Raw genomic sequence first — 17,301 nt, 5'->3', positions numbered from 1 at the left:
ATGCTGACCTTTAAACACAGATCTACAAAAAGCATTACTCAAACTTTTTCAAAAGAATAAAAATATCTTTTAGATTGATTTCCTGCTTGAACAGGATGCTTATAAGAAGGTCCCTAATCAAAGGCCTACGTAAGTAAATAAAATAAAACATATACATATCCTCCTGCACCCCCAACAGGCCCGTATTTGGTGAGCAGTGATCTTTATACAATACTGTAGACTGTTTTCCTTCCTTCCATGCAGCCAATAATTTCCATTCATTTTAATAAATGAACTTGCAGACACTGGAACTTTCTTGAGGTAGGAAATCAATCACAGCAAAGGCCTTCATTTTTTTGTAAAGCAATAATATATTTCCATGGTTGCAGGTACAATTTTCTGTTTCTTGCTGCATTCGCGTGTCAGACAGCTGCACTCAGCCAAAAAACAACTCTTAAATATCACTTGAACTCACTGAGAAATAAGGTTATAACTGCATTTCACATCATATTAATGTTACATTGAGATGACTGAATACTCACTCAGAAAATTATCTCACCAAATGTAGAGTGTCTGCAAGAACAAAAGGATTAATGCAAGGACCAATTAATTACCCTTTACAGCATTATGCAACTGTCAGCGTAACACTCTGATGCGTGATTGTCAAGCCTCCAAACTAACAGTCCGTCTCAGCTTCCAATATGAATAGATAATTACTGCGTCATTCATCTTTTTGCAGGTTGTGCGATGTGTTTCAGCTCATCCCACATCCCCAACAGTGTGTGAGTCAGTGTGGCCCAGTACTATGTTACGCAGCACCAAGCTACCCTCTCTATCTTTTTCTGGTATTGATTCAGACCCTCCTAAGTATTTTAACATCTCGCACACTGCCACAAAAGACACAGGAAAATCCATTTGTCATGTCCCTCACAGTACAATTCATTATGGATGGGGCACTGAACCACTACAAAAGCAACAATTCCTTCAAAGGGTCAGCTTTACAGTGTTTCCTGAGAAACCAATTTCAAAACATAATTAATCTCCTGGGAGAGATGTTTTGTGCTGTTTATTAAAGGTGGAAATCCATCTTAACTGTTGTGGAAAGTAATTGAGAATGGATAATGCTTACAAAACCAAGGACTCTGGGAACTAGCCTTTCAGTTCATCGTACCTCTAACACATTTAAGGACAGATAACCAAAGCATAGTGTCCTTGGTAGAATAAATACGACACAAAACATAACTCAGGCAACATGGAGATGGAGATGGAGACTGGAATCTTGTGCATATTGAATAAGCTAATTGTTTAAAACTTTTGTGATTCAACAGAAGTTCCAAATGCGCAAAAAGAAAAATTTGAATATACACAGAAAGGACAAACACCATCCACAAAAACTTTGTGATGGAGTGCCTTCCTTGCCAGGTATGCCAATGAATTCCTGGAAGCCAGTACCATTCTAACTCAAGTGAAGGGATGAAACGTCTCTTAAAGTCAAATGGGAAGGGATAAATACAAAATGGAGTCATTGGAAATACGCACACACACACACAGACACAGACACAGACTCACACCTACACACACACACACCAACACACACACACAGACTTGAAATGAAATTATTTGTTTGTTTGTTTTCATTAAAACAAAATCAAGTTCTCATTGGTATAACCTATTGCAATTGTGTTCTCCAGATGGTCTACTTTTTTGGTTCATAGTGACAATGTCGGTACTGGTAATTGCTGCAATATCTGTGTGGGCAAGCACTAAAAATGTATCAGTATCACTTCAATTCAGCATAGCACAGCAACACAGTTAGTTAACCAGCAGTGGACTGACATTGTTGTTAGCCGCCATGTTGTACCATCTGTGATTTGAGTGCTCTTATTACCTCGGGTCATGATTTAAATTACTGCGTGATGTAGCCGTGACGGTGTGCTGAGGTCACAGGACTACCCGGAGCTTTGAGTCAACAGTCTGCGCATTTGCCATCACAGCAACTGGACCCATGTGTGGAAACCCATTTCCTTAAACCGTCTAGGTTTTTACACAATGTGAAACTAAATAGGTCAAGTTGTATTGTATATATAAGTTGTATATATAAGTTATATATATGCACTATATACTTAAACATGCAAGTTAACATGACAAATATAAAACATTAAGCAACTTATCACTACTAAAGAAACAATTTGTTTGTTTAAATATTGTTTCTTTTCCTTTATGACAGTGTGACTTTAAGAATGATGTATTCAATACATTTGTTTCAATAATAAGAAAAACAATACATATAAATATAATGTATTGCACTCTATGGAACTGCCCAGACGCCATCGGTCCCCACCCGGGTCTTGGTCATGGTGCAACAATAAAGGTAGATAAACATGAACACCAAATCAACCATACAAAACTAAAGCTCAGATAACAGAAATGCACACTCAAAACATGAATAGAACATTATTAAAACACACTTTGACTAGGTCAGAAACCATAACATATATTTTTCCGTGAACCTTACAACAGTTCAAATGCCCCCTGCCCTCCACTTCTTATTTATCTGTGCTTAATATGATCTGTGCCCTGCATATATAAACTGATTATTACAAACAACTAATGTAATTTAGTAATGAATATGTTTTTTAACAAACCACTAAAAAGTTCAATTACAACTAAATCTGGGTTTACAGTGAGATGTCGCTAACAGTATATGGGAAAACATCTTGTATCAATGTCTGAAGGCTATACCACAGAAGTTGACAGTGTGCCTTTTAGCAAAGCTGGCTGTTTCAACAAATATGCCCCAAAACGTTTTTATCCTCTTTGAAAAGCAGAGAAATCTACTCAACAGCTGCAGTACTATTTTAGTTTATATATCCTTACACAAAAAGTGAAGAGATTACAAATTTCACTTTGACTTTAAAGTGATTAACTAAAAAGATTAACTGTTTTCCATACATAGGTTACTGTACAGAAGGAGTCCTTTTCAGTCTCATAAGTGTACAAATTTAGGGATTTGGCCTTCAGGTGCTGAGCAGCACACATAAGTAGGGAAGATTAATGTCGCTGTCCTGGCTTGTTTGACACACACTCTCATCTCTGGATATTCTCTCATCCTCCCACTGATCATTTACCAACACTGCTGAGATGCAGAGTAAGTGCCGCTGCTGCCGCTGCTGTGTGTATATGCCAGTGCAAAGTATAAAATTGGAGGGCATCTCTGATGGCTTTCCACATGAAAAACATCTCTCAAGTTGGGTTTTACGATGTTATTAAGAGCTAAAAAGTGCCTAAGTTCATGGAATTAACATAACGTTCCCAAATATACAGATAGTAGCAGATTCAGTTGTTTCCTGTTCTTAATAACAAGCTCTTTGAGGGGCTTGTAATGGCCATGTGGTCAGCCAAATGCAACCATAGAGATCAGACAGGGCACACAAAAACTTGCCTGTGTGTATGTGAGACATGTTGCCAAACAGACAGCAGGACCAAGAGAGAAAGTGTATGATGAGGAAGCGTGAAGAGTGAGCAAAGGGAATGTGCGCCTAATTCATCTCCTTGCTTTGGAGCAGGAAGGTACAGAAGTATGGCAGCCTTACAAGGTCAATATTTTTTTTTGACTTGTGCTCGCTAATTAAATTACAGGCAAAGTGCCCCAGGAGAGCACACACAGAGAGCTCTGCAGGCCAAACAATTTGTAACATGAGCTGAGCTGTTTAAGTCATCGAAACACGGCCGATTTGAAGAAATTTCAACATGTTTTGGGAGATCAGGGGTATACTGAGATACAGCAGAGAAGCTGGGTTAGAATTCGAGATGAGTTTTTTTTGTGTGAAAGTCCCTTCCTGTCCAAATTGAAATAGTAAAATAGACCAGGGAAGTTCATGCACCTTGAGGTGGCTTAATGTGGAAAATACTTGTCTCGTGGCTGTGTTTGGCATCTGATCCAACCTTGACCAACAAAGTGTCTCAGTAATAGCCTATACATGTCAATACGCGTTTGTCTTCAGAGGGAATATCAAGCTTCAGACAAGAGCTGTTGATGAGCCTGACTGATGTAAAATAGTCTCCTTTGTTTATAGCAGGGCCTGTGGGCCAGGGACATGAAGCACTGACAGCCCGTCAGCCTAATTGTCACTAATAAGGGCGGCTATGTCACAAATCCACTCACTGTACAATAATTGCAGTTGGAATTCCAGAACCAGTTTGGATTTCTATTTCATCTGTGAAACACATATCAAAAACAACAGCATACTTATGCAATTATTTCTGTTCCACAGGGCAAATGCCTGCTGAAATATAAAGTGACTCTTCTCTGAGAGAGAGAGAGAGAGAGAGAGAGAGAGAGAGAGAGAGAGAGAGAGAATCAGGTTAGACTAGAGCAGCTCCGCCATTGGCTGAGCGCACCAGGAAGTCCAGCCGCTGTTGTTGTCATGTGACTGTGACACAGGCGCTTCCCGAAAGTCAACACAGCAACAGTGGAACAACTCAACATGGCTCCCAAACTTGAACTTCCAAACGCTGCAGCGATCGTCTGGCTGATGTTCCTGTCTCTGATCCCCCCGGCGGAGGCTTACGATGCTGGCGACGCATTAGCCCTGCTGCTGGGCACCGTCGTGACCGGTGTGGGTTTCTGTGCCTTCCTCGGCTGGTACGCACGGAAGCGGAACGGACAGCAGTGACTGCACTGTCTTGGTCGTGTGCCTGTCCTGTTCTCATCCACCGCATTAACATCTCGCTGCCTGATTTAACGTGGACCTCCTGGCACAGGGTTTGTGTCGGATCGACTGATACGTGCCTTATTGGACTAATGCTTCAAACGCAACGGGATCCACGTGCCGTCTTTTGCAGAAGGTGGAGGGAAACATCCAGGAAGCCTTATAACAGGAAATGTAATGTGTTGCGATGCTGAAACCAAACACTGTTGCCTTCTATATAAAAGGACTTCTGCATATATATATAGGCTACTGTATATTATTCCAAGGATTCTTGCTTTGCAAATTGTGCATCCTCTCCATGCTTGGAGTGATCACTCTTTCCTGATTCATTGTTAGAAGCACAATCTCATAGGTGTGGCTACATTAAAAGAGTGGAGCTGTTGTAGTAGCCTTTTCTGTGGTTAAAATACGTGGCAAAAGCTGTGAGAAAAATAAATTGATTAATCTGAGGCTCATCTCGACTCCTGGTTTGCATGGTATTTGAATGATCTGCTGTAATCATATTTCCTCACTCTTCTCTTTCATTTCGAAAGAGTGCTTACACGCATCATTACATCACATTGCATTACATGTCATTTCAGCTGACGCTTTTATCCAAAGTGACTTACAATTACTATATATGTCAGAGGTTGCACGCCTCTGCAGCAACTCTGGGTTAAGTGTCTGGATCAGGGACACATTGGTTGATGGATTGCGGTGGGAATTGAACCCAGATCTCCCACACCAAAGGCATGTGTCATGTGTCATAACCATTATCATATCAACTGCGCCACCCCTCATATAATTTGCCTAAATAGGACTTTATCTAATTGGTAAAGGGTTTGATTGCTGATATAAATGTTTTAAAGTTCAGGCCGTCTTCAGTGGTTTAGGGTGGTCACACAAGGCAGTAAATCCTTTACTTAGAACAATATGCAGCATAGCTGTAAAAGTACTGTATTAGAAGTTGCATTCAAAGTATTATCAGCAAAACATACTTTCCATTTTCCATGTGACTGATATATTATTAGGCAATGTGTGACATCAGATTGTTGGTCCACTGGTTGCCAACCTTGGTTCCGTCCCTCTTAAGGGTCACAAGATAGATCTGAGGAGTTGTAAGATGATTATCGGGTTGGAAAGAAGAGACAAACAAAGTCATGCTGCACAAATGTGTATCCCCTTTTTCTGACTTTTTTTCTAATCTTAGCTTTTTGTGTGAAATATTGGATAATTTGACTTCTTTATGCCTCACATAATTATTAACATGAGAATATCTGAGAGGTTTAGAGAGGTCCCTTTGGAAGAACCGCTTACGATACATAGACATCTAAAACATGACAGTATTGTTTTTTTGTAAGGGGTTGCAAGACAAAACAATGGGAACACAGTTTTAATCATCTTTTACAATGTATTGTAATTTATTATTTATGTTCTTTTTGTAAAATTTGAATCTGCAAAAGAGTATTTAATGGAAACATTCAAGTAAAGCATAACTGTAGGTACATGACTTGAGTAAATGTGCTTAGCTCCTTTCACCATTAGAGCAAATGTAATAAGCTTTAAACTTTTTAAAACTTTTTTTTTTAAAACTCCCCCTTGTATAGAAAACAAATATAACTGTAATACCTCGTCTAGCTGATGATCTAAAGTAATTACTTAACCATGGGGTGATATATCAAAAGGTCTGTGCCAAAATGAACAATGGCTAATCAGAGAATATTGGGACATGTAAAAAAATCATTAAGGCCTTCACTTTAATTTACCTTTGTCTGGATGCAGTAAGAGAGCTTCTTTTGGAATAAAATGAATCATTCAGTCTCTATCCTCTGCAAATAGTCCAGTGTCAATCTATATGTGACAGTGTCTGCCTTTATTATCAATGAGCAGTCTGTGATATTTGGTAAACTGTGATTAAAAAAGGAGCTGTCCGCACATGTTGGCTCCCAGTAGAATCCTTTTTTTAAACATAAAAAAATAGAAATGTGTACATTGTCTCTGAGTTGAAACATAGTTGTGACACGTTTACATGTATGATCATACAACTTGTGTTTTATAGGCCAGGTAGATATAAAGCAATGTTTCAGTGTGTGTGCGATATGTGTACTGTACATGTGGCTGATTGAATCATTGTTCACTTTTTACACTGCTCATGACATCATGGATCTCCATATATGGCTGAGGAATCAAAGCCTATGAATTTATCGTGTTGCCCAGGCAGAATGAACAACACTGCACATAAAAAGTGCTTTCAATTATGCATGTACAGTACAGGGGAAGTCATTTTACCTTGAGGTGAAATAGGCTGCCTGATTTAACCCTACACTTTTTACATAATGGTGAACATTTCTGTAGAGTAAAACATATATGAGCACAATGAAAGCTATAGCCTAATATATCAGATAAGGACAGCAAGCAAAAGGTCCAACGGGGAATAAAACACTGTGATAAAAGAGATATATGATCAGCCTGGACTGAACCACGTTTAGCTTTGTATAATTTAAGCATTATATCGCTTTATACATGCAATTGAAATCAAGCTGAAACAGTAAGGAGAATGATAAAGTTGTCTTTTTTTTATCTGGAATAAGCGTAAAACTTTCAGTAAAATGGTAATCCGTAGGCTACCACAAGCCGGGGGAAATAATGCTGTAACGCGTTACCGGTCAGCAGCGGCCTCGTTGAACAGATGTTACGTGTGTGTGTGTGTGTGTGTGTGTGTGTGTGTGTGTGTGTGTGTGTGTGTGTGGTGGGTGTGTGTGCGTGTGTGGTGTGTGGGTGTGTGTGGGGTGTGGTGTGTGTGTGTTGGTGTGTGTGTGGTGTGGTGTGTGTGTGAGAGACGAGAGGGGGGGCAGGAGGGGGAGAGCTGCTGCTGCAACAAGAGACAAGACGCGTCTTGGATCACAAATAGGGATGCAGGGCGCATGCGCACTGGGCACCGTTAACTGTAGGATATTCACCGTGGAGGAAAAAGGAAGACGGGCAACAAATCAGGCTTTTTAAAAACAGCATAAAAACCCGACTGTTCAATGTAAATAACCTCCAGAAGGAAAACGAAATATAGGATTATCAACAGGTAGGATTTGGATTGATTTTGTGATCGTCTCTCTCTCTGTCTTTCTCTCTCTCACACTCGCTCTCTCCCTCTCTCTCTTATTTTTTTTTTTTTTATTTATTTTTTTTGGCCTTGTCCTGTGTGGTGGCTGCGATTTTGGGCAATTCATAGCAGGAACTTGGAAATGATTCCAGTCTAATGGACGTAGGCTACGGATCCGCTACACTTTTATGCTTTATCCAGCCGATTGGAATGCAAGGACGATGGTTTTCACCTGCTGTGTTTTTTCACTGAAATCCGTCGGATTCAAACGCGCGTAGAAACACTCGACTGACAATCGGAGGACGCATTTAAACGCGTAAGTAGAAACAAACGCCAAAATCAATGAAATCAGATGTTACCACAGGCTATGTGTCATTTTCCAAACAATAAAACACAGTGTATCGAGTAGAAACCCTCATCATATTAGGCTATTACCAGCAGGCTTGTTATTGTCACTTCCAACCATCCTTTTTCAGTCCATCCCGACAGATAATCACACCCGCGCATTAACGAGCCAAATGTTGTCGAAATGCGGCTTTAGTGTCGATATAACATAGATTTCATTAACTGTTTGCAATTAGTAGCCTAATATAAAGGATAATGTGGGAAATCGACCAGCTCAATAAACGCCCTGAAGAGAACGCTGCTTATTAACGTGAGACCCGTAATCCAGTTAACCTTTAATCAGACAAAAACACGAATGCTTTATTATGTATGCACCCTCCGTCGGTTTTCCACAATGTATGAAGACAGGGCGAGTTTATTCGAGGCATCCACCGCTTTAGAGAGCCATCCTCTATTCTGCAGGGTGTAGGGTGTGATCAAGAAGACCTTATTTTGCAATGCATTTCTCTTAATGTTCCAGCCTTTCCCAAAAGAAAATCTATCCAAACCGAGCCTTTTTTTGGTTCTTTCCGAGAGGTAAAAATACGTCGTTTCTTAATGAAAGCTAGATTGTTTATTCAAGGAATTCCAAAGCCACTAGAAAGAATTGTAATGCTTTATCAGATTAATGCTTTAGTCTAATCAAGCTCCATCACTGTCTGTCTGTCTGTCTGCCCGTCTGTCTGCCTGCCTGCCTGCCTGTCTGTCTTTCTGTCTGCCTGTCTGTCTGTCTGTCTGTCTGTCTGCCTGTATCTGGACAAAGTATTCAAGCTCAGGCAGAGCTCTGCACTGTGCCACTCTAAATGTTAAAATGTTAAATAAACAAATGGCAGGCAGAGAAAAATTATTGCTTATCACATTCTAGTGAAAGTGCTGTTGAAAACAATGCAGCTGTTATATGGGACTGACTGCTGATGGGTGGATAATATTTTTCAGGGATTTCTTATTTTAGGTGTGATGAGACAAAGGAACAAAGGATGCCTTAGAGGAGAGGTTGCCTATATGCCTGGAAACCTCTTCAAAGCACACCGCCAAATGGATCTAACGCCTCCCCCTGCCACCTCCAGATCATGATACTTGGCTGAAGCTATTCCGCTATCTTTATGATCCCTCCTCCATCTATGGCGAACTATAGCCATGCAGGGGACCACACCATCTTGCAAAATGTCTCTCCTCTCGCCACGTTCCTCAAACTGACCTCTCTGGGTTTCATCATTGGAGTCGGTGTGGTTGGAAACCTCCTGATCTCCATCCTGCTGGTCAAAGACAAGAGCCTGCACCGGGCGCCCTACTATTTCCTGTTGGACCTGTGCGCCTCTGACATCCTGCGCTCCGCCATCTGCTTCCCCTTTGTCTTCACCTCGGTCAAGAATGGATCTGCCTGGACCTATGGCACGCTGACCTGCAAAGTGATCGCCTTCCTGGGTGTGCTGTCCTGTTTCCACACAGCGTTTATGCTGTTCTGTGTTAGCGTCACGCGCTACCTGGCTATCGCACACCACCGTTTCTACACCAAGAGGCTGACCTTCTGGACTTGTCTAGCTGTCATCTGCATGGTGTGGACGTTATCAGTGGCTATGGCGTTCCCGCCGGTGTTAGACGTAGGGACGTACTCTTTTATCCGGGAGGAGGACCAGTGCACGTTCCAGCATCGTTCCTTCAGGGCGAATGATTCGCTGGGCTTCATGCTCCTGCTGGCGCTCATTCTCCTGGCCACACAGCTGGTTTACCTCAAGCTCATCTTCTTTGTCCACGACCGTCGAAAGATGAAGCCTGTCCAGTTTGTGCCTGCTGTCAGCCAGAACTGGACCTTCCACGGGCCAGGCGCCAGCGGGCAGGCGGCGGCCAACTGGCTGGCTGGATTCGGTCGAGGCCCCACCCCGCCTACCTTGCTGGGCATTCGGCAGAACAGCAACGCAGCGGGCCGCAGGCGTCTACTGGTGTTGGATGAATTCAAAACAGAGAAGAGGATAAGTAGAATGTTCTACATCATGACGTTTTTCTTCCTCGCACTGTGGGGGCCCTATCTGGTTGCCTGCTACTGGCGGGTGTTTGCAAGGGGCCCTGTAGTCCCTGGGGGCTACCTGACGGCAGCCGTGTGGATGAGCTTTGCCCAGGCTGGGGTAAATCCTTTCATCTGCATCTTCTCCAACAGAGAGCTCCGGCGCTGCTTCAGCACCACACTCCTCTACTGCAGAAAATCCAGGTTACCAAGGGAACCCTACTGCGTTATATGAAGGTTTTGCTGTGGTTTTTCTTTTTCTCGTCTATGTCTCTATTTCCCTGATTGATCTTGATCTGGGCTTGTTCCCATTGTACAGCGCACTCTCTCTTCTATCTCTCTTCTCTTCATCCTCCAGTTTTTCCTCCTTTTCCTCCTTCTCCTAACCCTTGTTTTTAGAGGTAGAAGGTGGACTGCCAATCACAAGGTTTTGCCAGGGTGATTGACTATGAAGTGGATCAAACATGGAGGCTGAAGGGAATGGGAGTTCGCAGGAGGTCTGGATCCCCTCCTGTGTTTATGTTCTAGTAAACAGACATGTGGAAGGCCATGCCAATGCAAAAAAGCAAAAAGTTGAAGAAGAACAAAAAAAAATGAAAAAAGAATTGACAAAACACTAAAAACAAACCCTCTTGCTTTGGATTTTTTGAAGATGCGTTATTCTGTGAGGTGTGAAATACATAAACATGAAAAGAAAAAGAAACAAGAACAAAAAACAAAGAAATGATACCTCTCAAGCAATCACTGGAAATGTTTTACATTTTAAGAGTTGCACTAAAAAGAAGATGTAAAGATGCTTTTTTTTTTGGTCAACAGTTGCCATTTGCATTGCAAGGACAACGTTTTTTTTGTTCTTTTTATTCCAAACTTAACAATGAATGCTTTAATTTGCAACAGACGACACAATCGCTGTAAGTAAAGCAAAACTGTTGGAATACACCATCACAAGAGGATAAAATGGTTTTAATGTAAGTGATATCTTTTTTCATTTACCGGGCGGGGGCTTAACGCTGGGGATTTACAATGTGTGGTTTTGAAGTTGCAACTACAAACTAGAAATTATTTCTTGTAGTTTTACGATCCATATGTCCCTAGTGTACGGCATTGTTATTTTCTTATCACCTTTTACAAAAAAAAGAGGAAAAAAAGATGAAATGGTGTTTGGATTTTGAAAAAAAAGTTGCTTTTAAGGACAAACTTGTGCTTAAAAAAGACATTGAAAAAGTAGTTAAATGTTTCATCATATCCATGTACCTAAACACTATCATATTGTTACCGTATTGCTGATGCCACTCCGGGTGTTCTTGCCTTAATGGTTATGATATTGTCATATTGTTTCTTGGTTGTTGGGTTATTTTTTATTTATTTCATTCCCTCCTAAAAAGTTGTTCTTTAGATGCAAGGGGAGTTTTTTTTTTCTTTTTCACATCAATGTGAAGTGCATGTCCATTTTTTTAAAAGCTGGTCCACTCCCATGAGCATCACAGGCCATACACTGAGCAGCCCGTTTTTATCTTGCAATGGTTTGCTACACCCCACAGAGTGCTCAGAGCACAGGGAGTGTGTGTGCACGTGCGTGTGTGTGTATGTGTGTGTGTGTGTGTGTGTGTGTGTGTGTGTGTGTCAGTGGGTGCATGTTTGTGCGTTTCAAAGCGTGCGTGCTGCTGTGTGGATCAGACAACAGTCACTTCAAGACCAGAGCCTTAGTATGAAATCTTGCACAATTTGTAAAAAATGTAAAAGACAAAAAAAAAAGACATTTAAGGCACACCGTCTTGTTTCTACTTTCCCTACATTTGCTCTCTACTGATTGTTTTCAATGACTTACTTTTTTTCTCTTGTGGCCATTTTAATATTTATTATGTATTCTTTTTTTTGTAAATTATAGATAGATTGTGTGTAAGTATGTGAGTCTTTTATTTTGAAGTCCCGAATGTGAGTACAGTTTCAGTTAGGATTGCATTTGCTGAAAGTTAACTGTGTAATCTGTTGCTTTTTGAAAATAAAAAGTTTCCATTTTACAACATTTGTTTTTATCCCTGTCATTGGGTGGAGATAATTCTGTATGGCCAACAACAGCTGGAAAACATCTGCACTACCCCTCAAAATTGGTGCAGTCATGGTAGTGTTTTTAAACGGTGCTTGGGTCAAGTGATGAATTTGCCAAAATCCACCTGCAGGTCAAAGATTTATATTTTCCTCTCTAAAACATTTTGTGAGGCTTTATTAATACTCAAAGTGGTTAAATCTTTACATTGTGATTGCTAAATATTTTAATGCCACTGCTGAAATGTTATAATGTCCATATTTTGTATTTAAATAACTTGGTATTTCTACACGATTTTCTATGTGTCATTTGTGTCTCTTTATATGAGAAGGTGATAAAATGTTTAAATGCGTCTCCTCCGGAACACAATCTGTTTTGTCATGTGAGTCCTTGGGACAGCTTGTCAAAACAGAAGATATGCCCAACCTTGTAATTGAATGAAAAGCATGTTTGACATTTAATGGGAATAATCTCCATTAATATAACCCTGGGCACACCTGCCCTTGCATTGTTTTATTCTGTGTTAAAGGGGAATACCACTGAATTTCAGATGGAATTTATGTGGGTCCAATATGGAATACTGGCAAACCACTCTGGATTAATGAATACCCTTGCACTGAGCCCTGCAGCCATAAATGACACAGTGCTTGTCCCATTCCCTCATTTTAAGGTCACATTGATGTGCAGCTGCACGGAAAATAAATTTTAAAAGATGGAAATGAGAACTATGGAAATTTGAACAAATACAAAACTCATTTCGAAGAAATTTGCCACTTGATATACCTCATAATGCCTTGTAATGAGGTAATGTTACTAAATTGGAAGGATTTCTTTTTTTAATTCCGCATACTTTCCTTCAAGAATAAAGAAAGAATTTCTCTTTGTTAAAATAAATGGAAGTAGTGGAGTAGTAAGTGGAGTGTAAAAAACAAAATCTATTAGAGCCCCTGTTGTTGAACAACATTAGAGTTCAAAACCGAGGCTAATAACGCCCATAAGTGTAAGGCGTGTGTTTTCTTAAATTGAGTGGTATTTCCCTGTAATAGACTGTGATTACAGTATGTTGGCAACGACTGAAAGCTAATATGTGCATCTGCAAGAATACAGTGTAAACTGAATAATACAATATTTGTAAATGCCAATTTTGTATGATTCAGACATCATTGTAGCATTTTGCTTTTTAACCAAAATGTGTTCCACTGTCCTATTTTATTCCCCCCCCCCTAAAATATGATGCTGAAATGTCTTGTAAAGACCCAAGGTGCAGGTTCCACTGATGAGAAATATCTATTAGGGATCCATTATCATCAAAACGTTGGCAATTACCCTTTAATTCTGGACATTGATCATTCCAATTTGGATCCAAAAGGGCCAAGTTATTTGTTATGAGAGCATTTATTGAAATTGAAAGGAATGTTACAGTAATATATCAGGAAATGCTCTGGTCTGGTTTTACATGATGTCTTTTTCTGGAATTATGAAACCTGCAGGTTTCACAATTCGTGATTCTTCTTATTGAATGAGGCAGTTAATGATGAAAACAAAAAGGACATGCTGTGAGATTTAATCTTTAATTGGGGCTGTGCTATATGAGACTCAGAGAAGGAATTAATATATTACTTATCTATATTTTAGCCTCATTTGGCATATGCAAATCATAAACTGTGTCACTTTTGAGCACTGGCCCATTTTCTTGCATGTTCATTCACATGACCCACTAATTCTGTTCCTCTCAACGTCTGAGGGAAGATGACAGGCAGAGGTAGAGAGCGGTTCATTCTGGCATATCTAACAGTGGACTCTTTTTCCCTTCTGAGGTAACATGTCTCATGAGAAACATGGAGAAACATATTGTTCATAATGAAACGATTAGAAAGCTGTACCATCTGACTAAGATTGGTTCTTTGCACTTTTGTTTAGATCCTAGAAGAAAGCAAAAAAAACTGACCATTTGTGTGAGGCAATTATAACGCTTTGCTATAGATACTTTCATTTAACGATCAGAAGACTTTTCCATTGGATTTTTGGCTGCCAATGAATAACACCACCATCCCTAATTCCATGTCACTCTCTTGTATCTCATTGGATTTGTGCACAAAATTTCAGTTTTTTAATGGACTGCCAATGGGCTCGGAAAAAAAGCATCTCACTCCAGCCCTTATTTGCTGTCTACAATTTGAGTAAATACCATCTGTTGACTGGGAATCATAGGGTTTTTTTTCTAAAAAGGAGGGGGGAAAAGCTCAACTAATGTGAGCCTTTCTGCATTCTTAAGCATTTTCTATTTGTATAATGCACACCAAACCTTAATTAAAGTGCAGTAAGGGTATGTGCTGAGAAGCACTCAAATATGAAAAGCAGCACTGAATGGAATGGAGTGGATGACTCAATCTTCTGACAAGCTACTCAGGATAAAGGTTGAATTGCTTTCTGTGTTGGCATCACCCCTACTCTGCATTTCTGTATAATTGTGTGACCGCTTGAAAACAAAGCTGGGAATACAACGGTTAAACTAAGTCTTGTAAAATTTCTCCAGGACGTTCATTTTGTTTTAAGAAATCACATGTATTTTGTGGCGTTTTGATATTTGAGATACTTGGTAAAATTATTTATTTTATTTTTTCTTTGTGTGTAAAATGCATGCGTGTTTGTGCAGGAGTCTGGTTTAGTGACCCGATGACAGTGTGTGAATGTGTGTGCGTGTGTATGTGTCTGCGTGCATGCGTGCGTGCATGCGTACTTGCAGCAGGTCAATCCACTATCAGTGTGTCACAACAGGCTGTGAAGCGGTCCTCTTTTCAGCAGATTACATGGTTAGCAGTCATCAAAGGGTAGAGCTGCAGTATTTTTCCCTCTAATGGTTTTGCAGCTTTATGGCTAATGTGCTTCAGCAAATTGGTCATGGTGAAATGAATGATAATGCAAGGATCACAATTGTGTGTCTACATTTGTAGGTGTTATTAACATTTTGCTATTTTTGTCACGTTTTCTTTGCTGCTATTAGAGTTTAACTCTGCCCTGCTTTTTGTCCGCTCATAATCCATTGCAGAACAAGCTGGTTCTTTCAAAAAAAGTGAATTGAAATGCACAAACACATTTAAATCCAGAGTGCAGAATAAATCCTACGACATTATATGGTCTGACAATACAGTGTGCACCCTAAATAATGAAGAATAACATGGCATTAGGTAAAGATCCAGGGGGAGACAAGCTCCAATAAAACACAACATAATGATAATTTCCATTCCCTGGAGGGGGGCAGCCCTGTGAAAAAAAAAAGGTTGCTGCATTCATTGTCTGACAAGCTATTACAGGCAGTGCAGGCCTCTGAATACCAATGATCAGCGGGATGCCTGATAGAAATTTGCAAGTGGATAAAGATTATTTCTCATAATATCCCAGTCTTTATGTCTTCATTTCAAACACCTCCCAACCCAACCCCCCGCCCTGCACCCTCAAAACTTCTGCAGCCCATCATGCAAATGCCTATAAAGAATATCCCTGCTTTAAATATTAACTGATTAAATTGCGGATGGAGCTTCAAAGGTTCCGTCCTGCATATTTAAACAGTATATTTTCTCCTCTCTCCTGAAATGTAAGATTCAGTGGTTGGATCAGTTCTCAGGAAATTAGCTAGGAGTACATTTTTAGTCTTGGTTCTCCTTTTTTTCTGTGTCACACCTGTATGCGCTAGAAGGTAACTCTGGGCTATGCGGAAGTCTTCAAAGGTTCTGTACAAGAAAATGTTACCGCCGCTTATTTGGGGTTTTGCTATCATAGTAGAATTAGATTAGATTAGTAGATTAAGGGTATTAAATGATAGATTGATCAAATAAATTGCAGAATGTAATTTGTAGTATTTGTGTTGCTGCAGAAAGAACAAAATAAGTACTCGGTTTAAAGGAATGGGTTTCCATTTTGAGAAATACGCTTATTTGCTTTCTTGCCAAGAATTAGATAAGAAGACTGATACCATTGACATGTCTGTATGCTAGTAGTGAAGCTACCGACAGTAGTTGGCTAACCTGGTTAAGCACAAAGACTGAAAATTGTGGGGAAAAGCTAGCATGGTTCTGTTTTGAGGCAACAAAATCCACCTTCAAGCAACTTTGAAGCTCACAAATAACACTACCATTTGTTTTATCTGCATTATTTGATGGAGGGTTATGTGTTGGACTATTTCTTGAGTCTTCGCTAATTGGCTGGCAGCTAGTCCCCAAGCAAGAAACAGAAAGTGTTAAGAGGTGCTGGTAGGCAGGTTTTGTTACCTCTGGAATGAGCCAAGCTATCTGTTTTCCTCCTGTTGCTAAGCTAACTGGCTGCCTGCAGCAGCTTCATATTTCCAGTACAGACATGACATCTAACTCTCTGCAAGAAAGTGAATTAACAAATTCCCAAAATGTGAAACGGATCATGTTGCAGGATCCCTGCTTCTTATACAACTGCTACACAGTTTTTTCTCTGTTGTTGCACCCTGAAAAGGAGTTGCTGTTGTGAAAATGCAGGATACATGCAGGGCTACAAGTGGTTATACTTGCAAGTGTGGGTGCAAAATCACACGGTGGGGGGGAAAAGTCAACAATGTTGTGACATCTGTAGGTACATTGTGTACATTGTGTTGTGCAGAACAAACCATGCAGGATTGAGTTTATAGGAATGTAACTGTTGGAGTATAATGTCATCCTCCTGTGAATGGGTGATTTGAGCTGCAGTGTGTTCGGAGAACAGGTCAGGCTGTAAACTCCCATATGTTCTGTTTCTTTACTGTTAAATCCTCTTGGTTGCGGTGGGAGTCAAGAGTAAACACGTCCTCTTTGGCTGCTAAGACTTAGGATGAGTGATGGAGACACGGATAGATCACGATTGGTGGGTTAGTACTTAAGCAAGTGTACACCAAAGTTGGAATATGCAAAGAGTGAGTCCTGGTCGAGAGTAATCCTCCAACAAGGATTACCCGTGTCTTTCATGCTAGATTAAAGGGTCCCATGATACCCTGTCGGGCTGTCCAAATCAATGTGCTGGATGACAAATTATCAGCGTCATCACTTTTGGTATCCTTATAACCGTTTTTTGCCTCATAATGAGTGTGATTTGGCTGGCT

The 17,301-nt window shown here is 40.3% G+C and overlaps 1 protein-coding gene across 4 annotated transcripts; it reads left to right on the top strand.

Moving 5' to 3' along the window:
* Positions 1-7,515: 7,515 nt before the first annotated feature.
* Positions 7,516-12,174, top strand: gpr85 (G protein-coupled receptor 85). Of its 4 annotated transcripts, none has more exons than XM_032505407.1 (2): positions 7,516-7,746; positions 9,088-12,174. In XM_032505407.1, the coding sequence occupies exon 2, from the start codon at positions 9,255-9,257 to the stop codon at positions 10,386-10,388; it is 1,134 nt and encodes a 377-aa protein (XP_032361298.1). In that variant the 5' UTR covers positions 7,516-7,746; positions 9,088-9,254; the 3' UTR covers positions 10,389-12,174. The 4 variants fall into 4 exon arrangements, with proteins under 4 accessions (XP_032361298.1, XP_032361296.1, XP_032361295.1 ...); XM_032505405.1 differs by having other exon boundaries at positions 7,586-7,746; positions 9,104-12,174; XM_032505404.1 differs by lacking the exon at positions 7,516-7,746 and adding an exon at positions 7,815-8,083 and having other exon boundaries at positions 9,104-12,174.
* Positions 12,175-17,301: the final 5,127 nt, after the last annotated feature.

This window comes from Etheostoma spectabile, chromosome 23, assembly GCF_008692095.1.
Source record: "Etheostoma spectabile isolate EspeVRDwgs_2016 chromosome 23, UIUC_Espe_1.0, whole genome shotgun sequence".
Lineage (NCBI taxonomy): Eukaryota > Metazoa > Chordata > Actinopteri > Perciformes > Percidae > Etheostoma > Etheostoma spectabile.
The sequence above is the reverse complement of the archived record's forward strand: the minus strand, read 5'-3'. Positions and strand labels throughout refer to the sequence as shown.

Excerpts from the sequence above, each read along its gene's own strand:
- gpr85 (XM_032505407.1), top strand. The coding sequence starts at position 9,255 with ATGATCCCTCCTCCATCTATGGCGAACTATAGCCATGCAGGGGACCAC.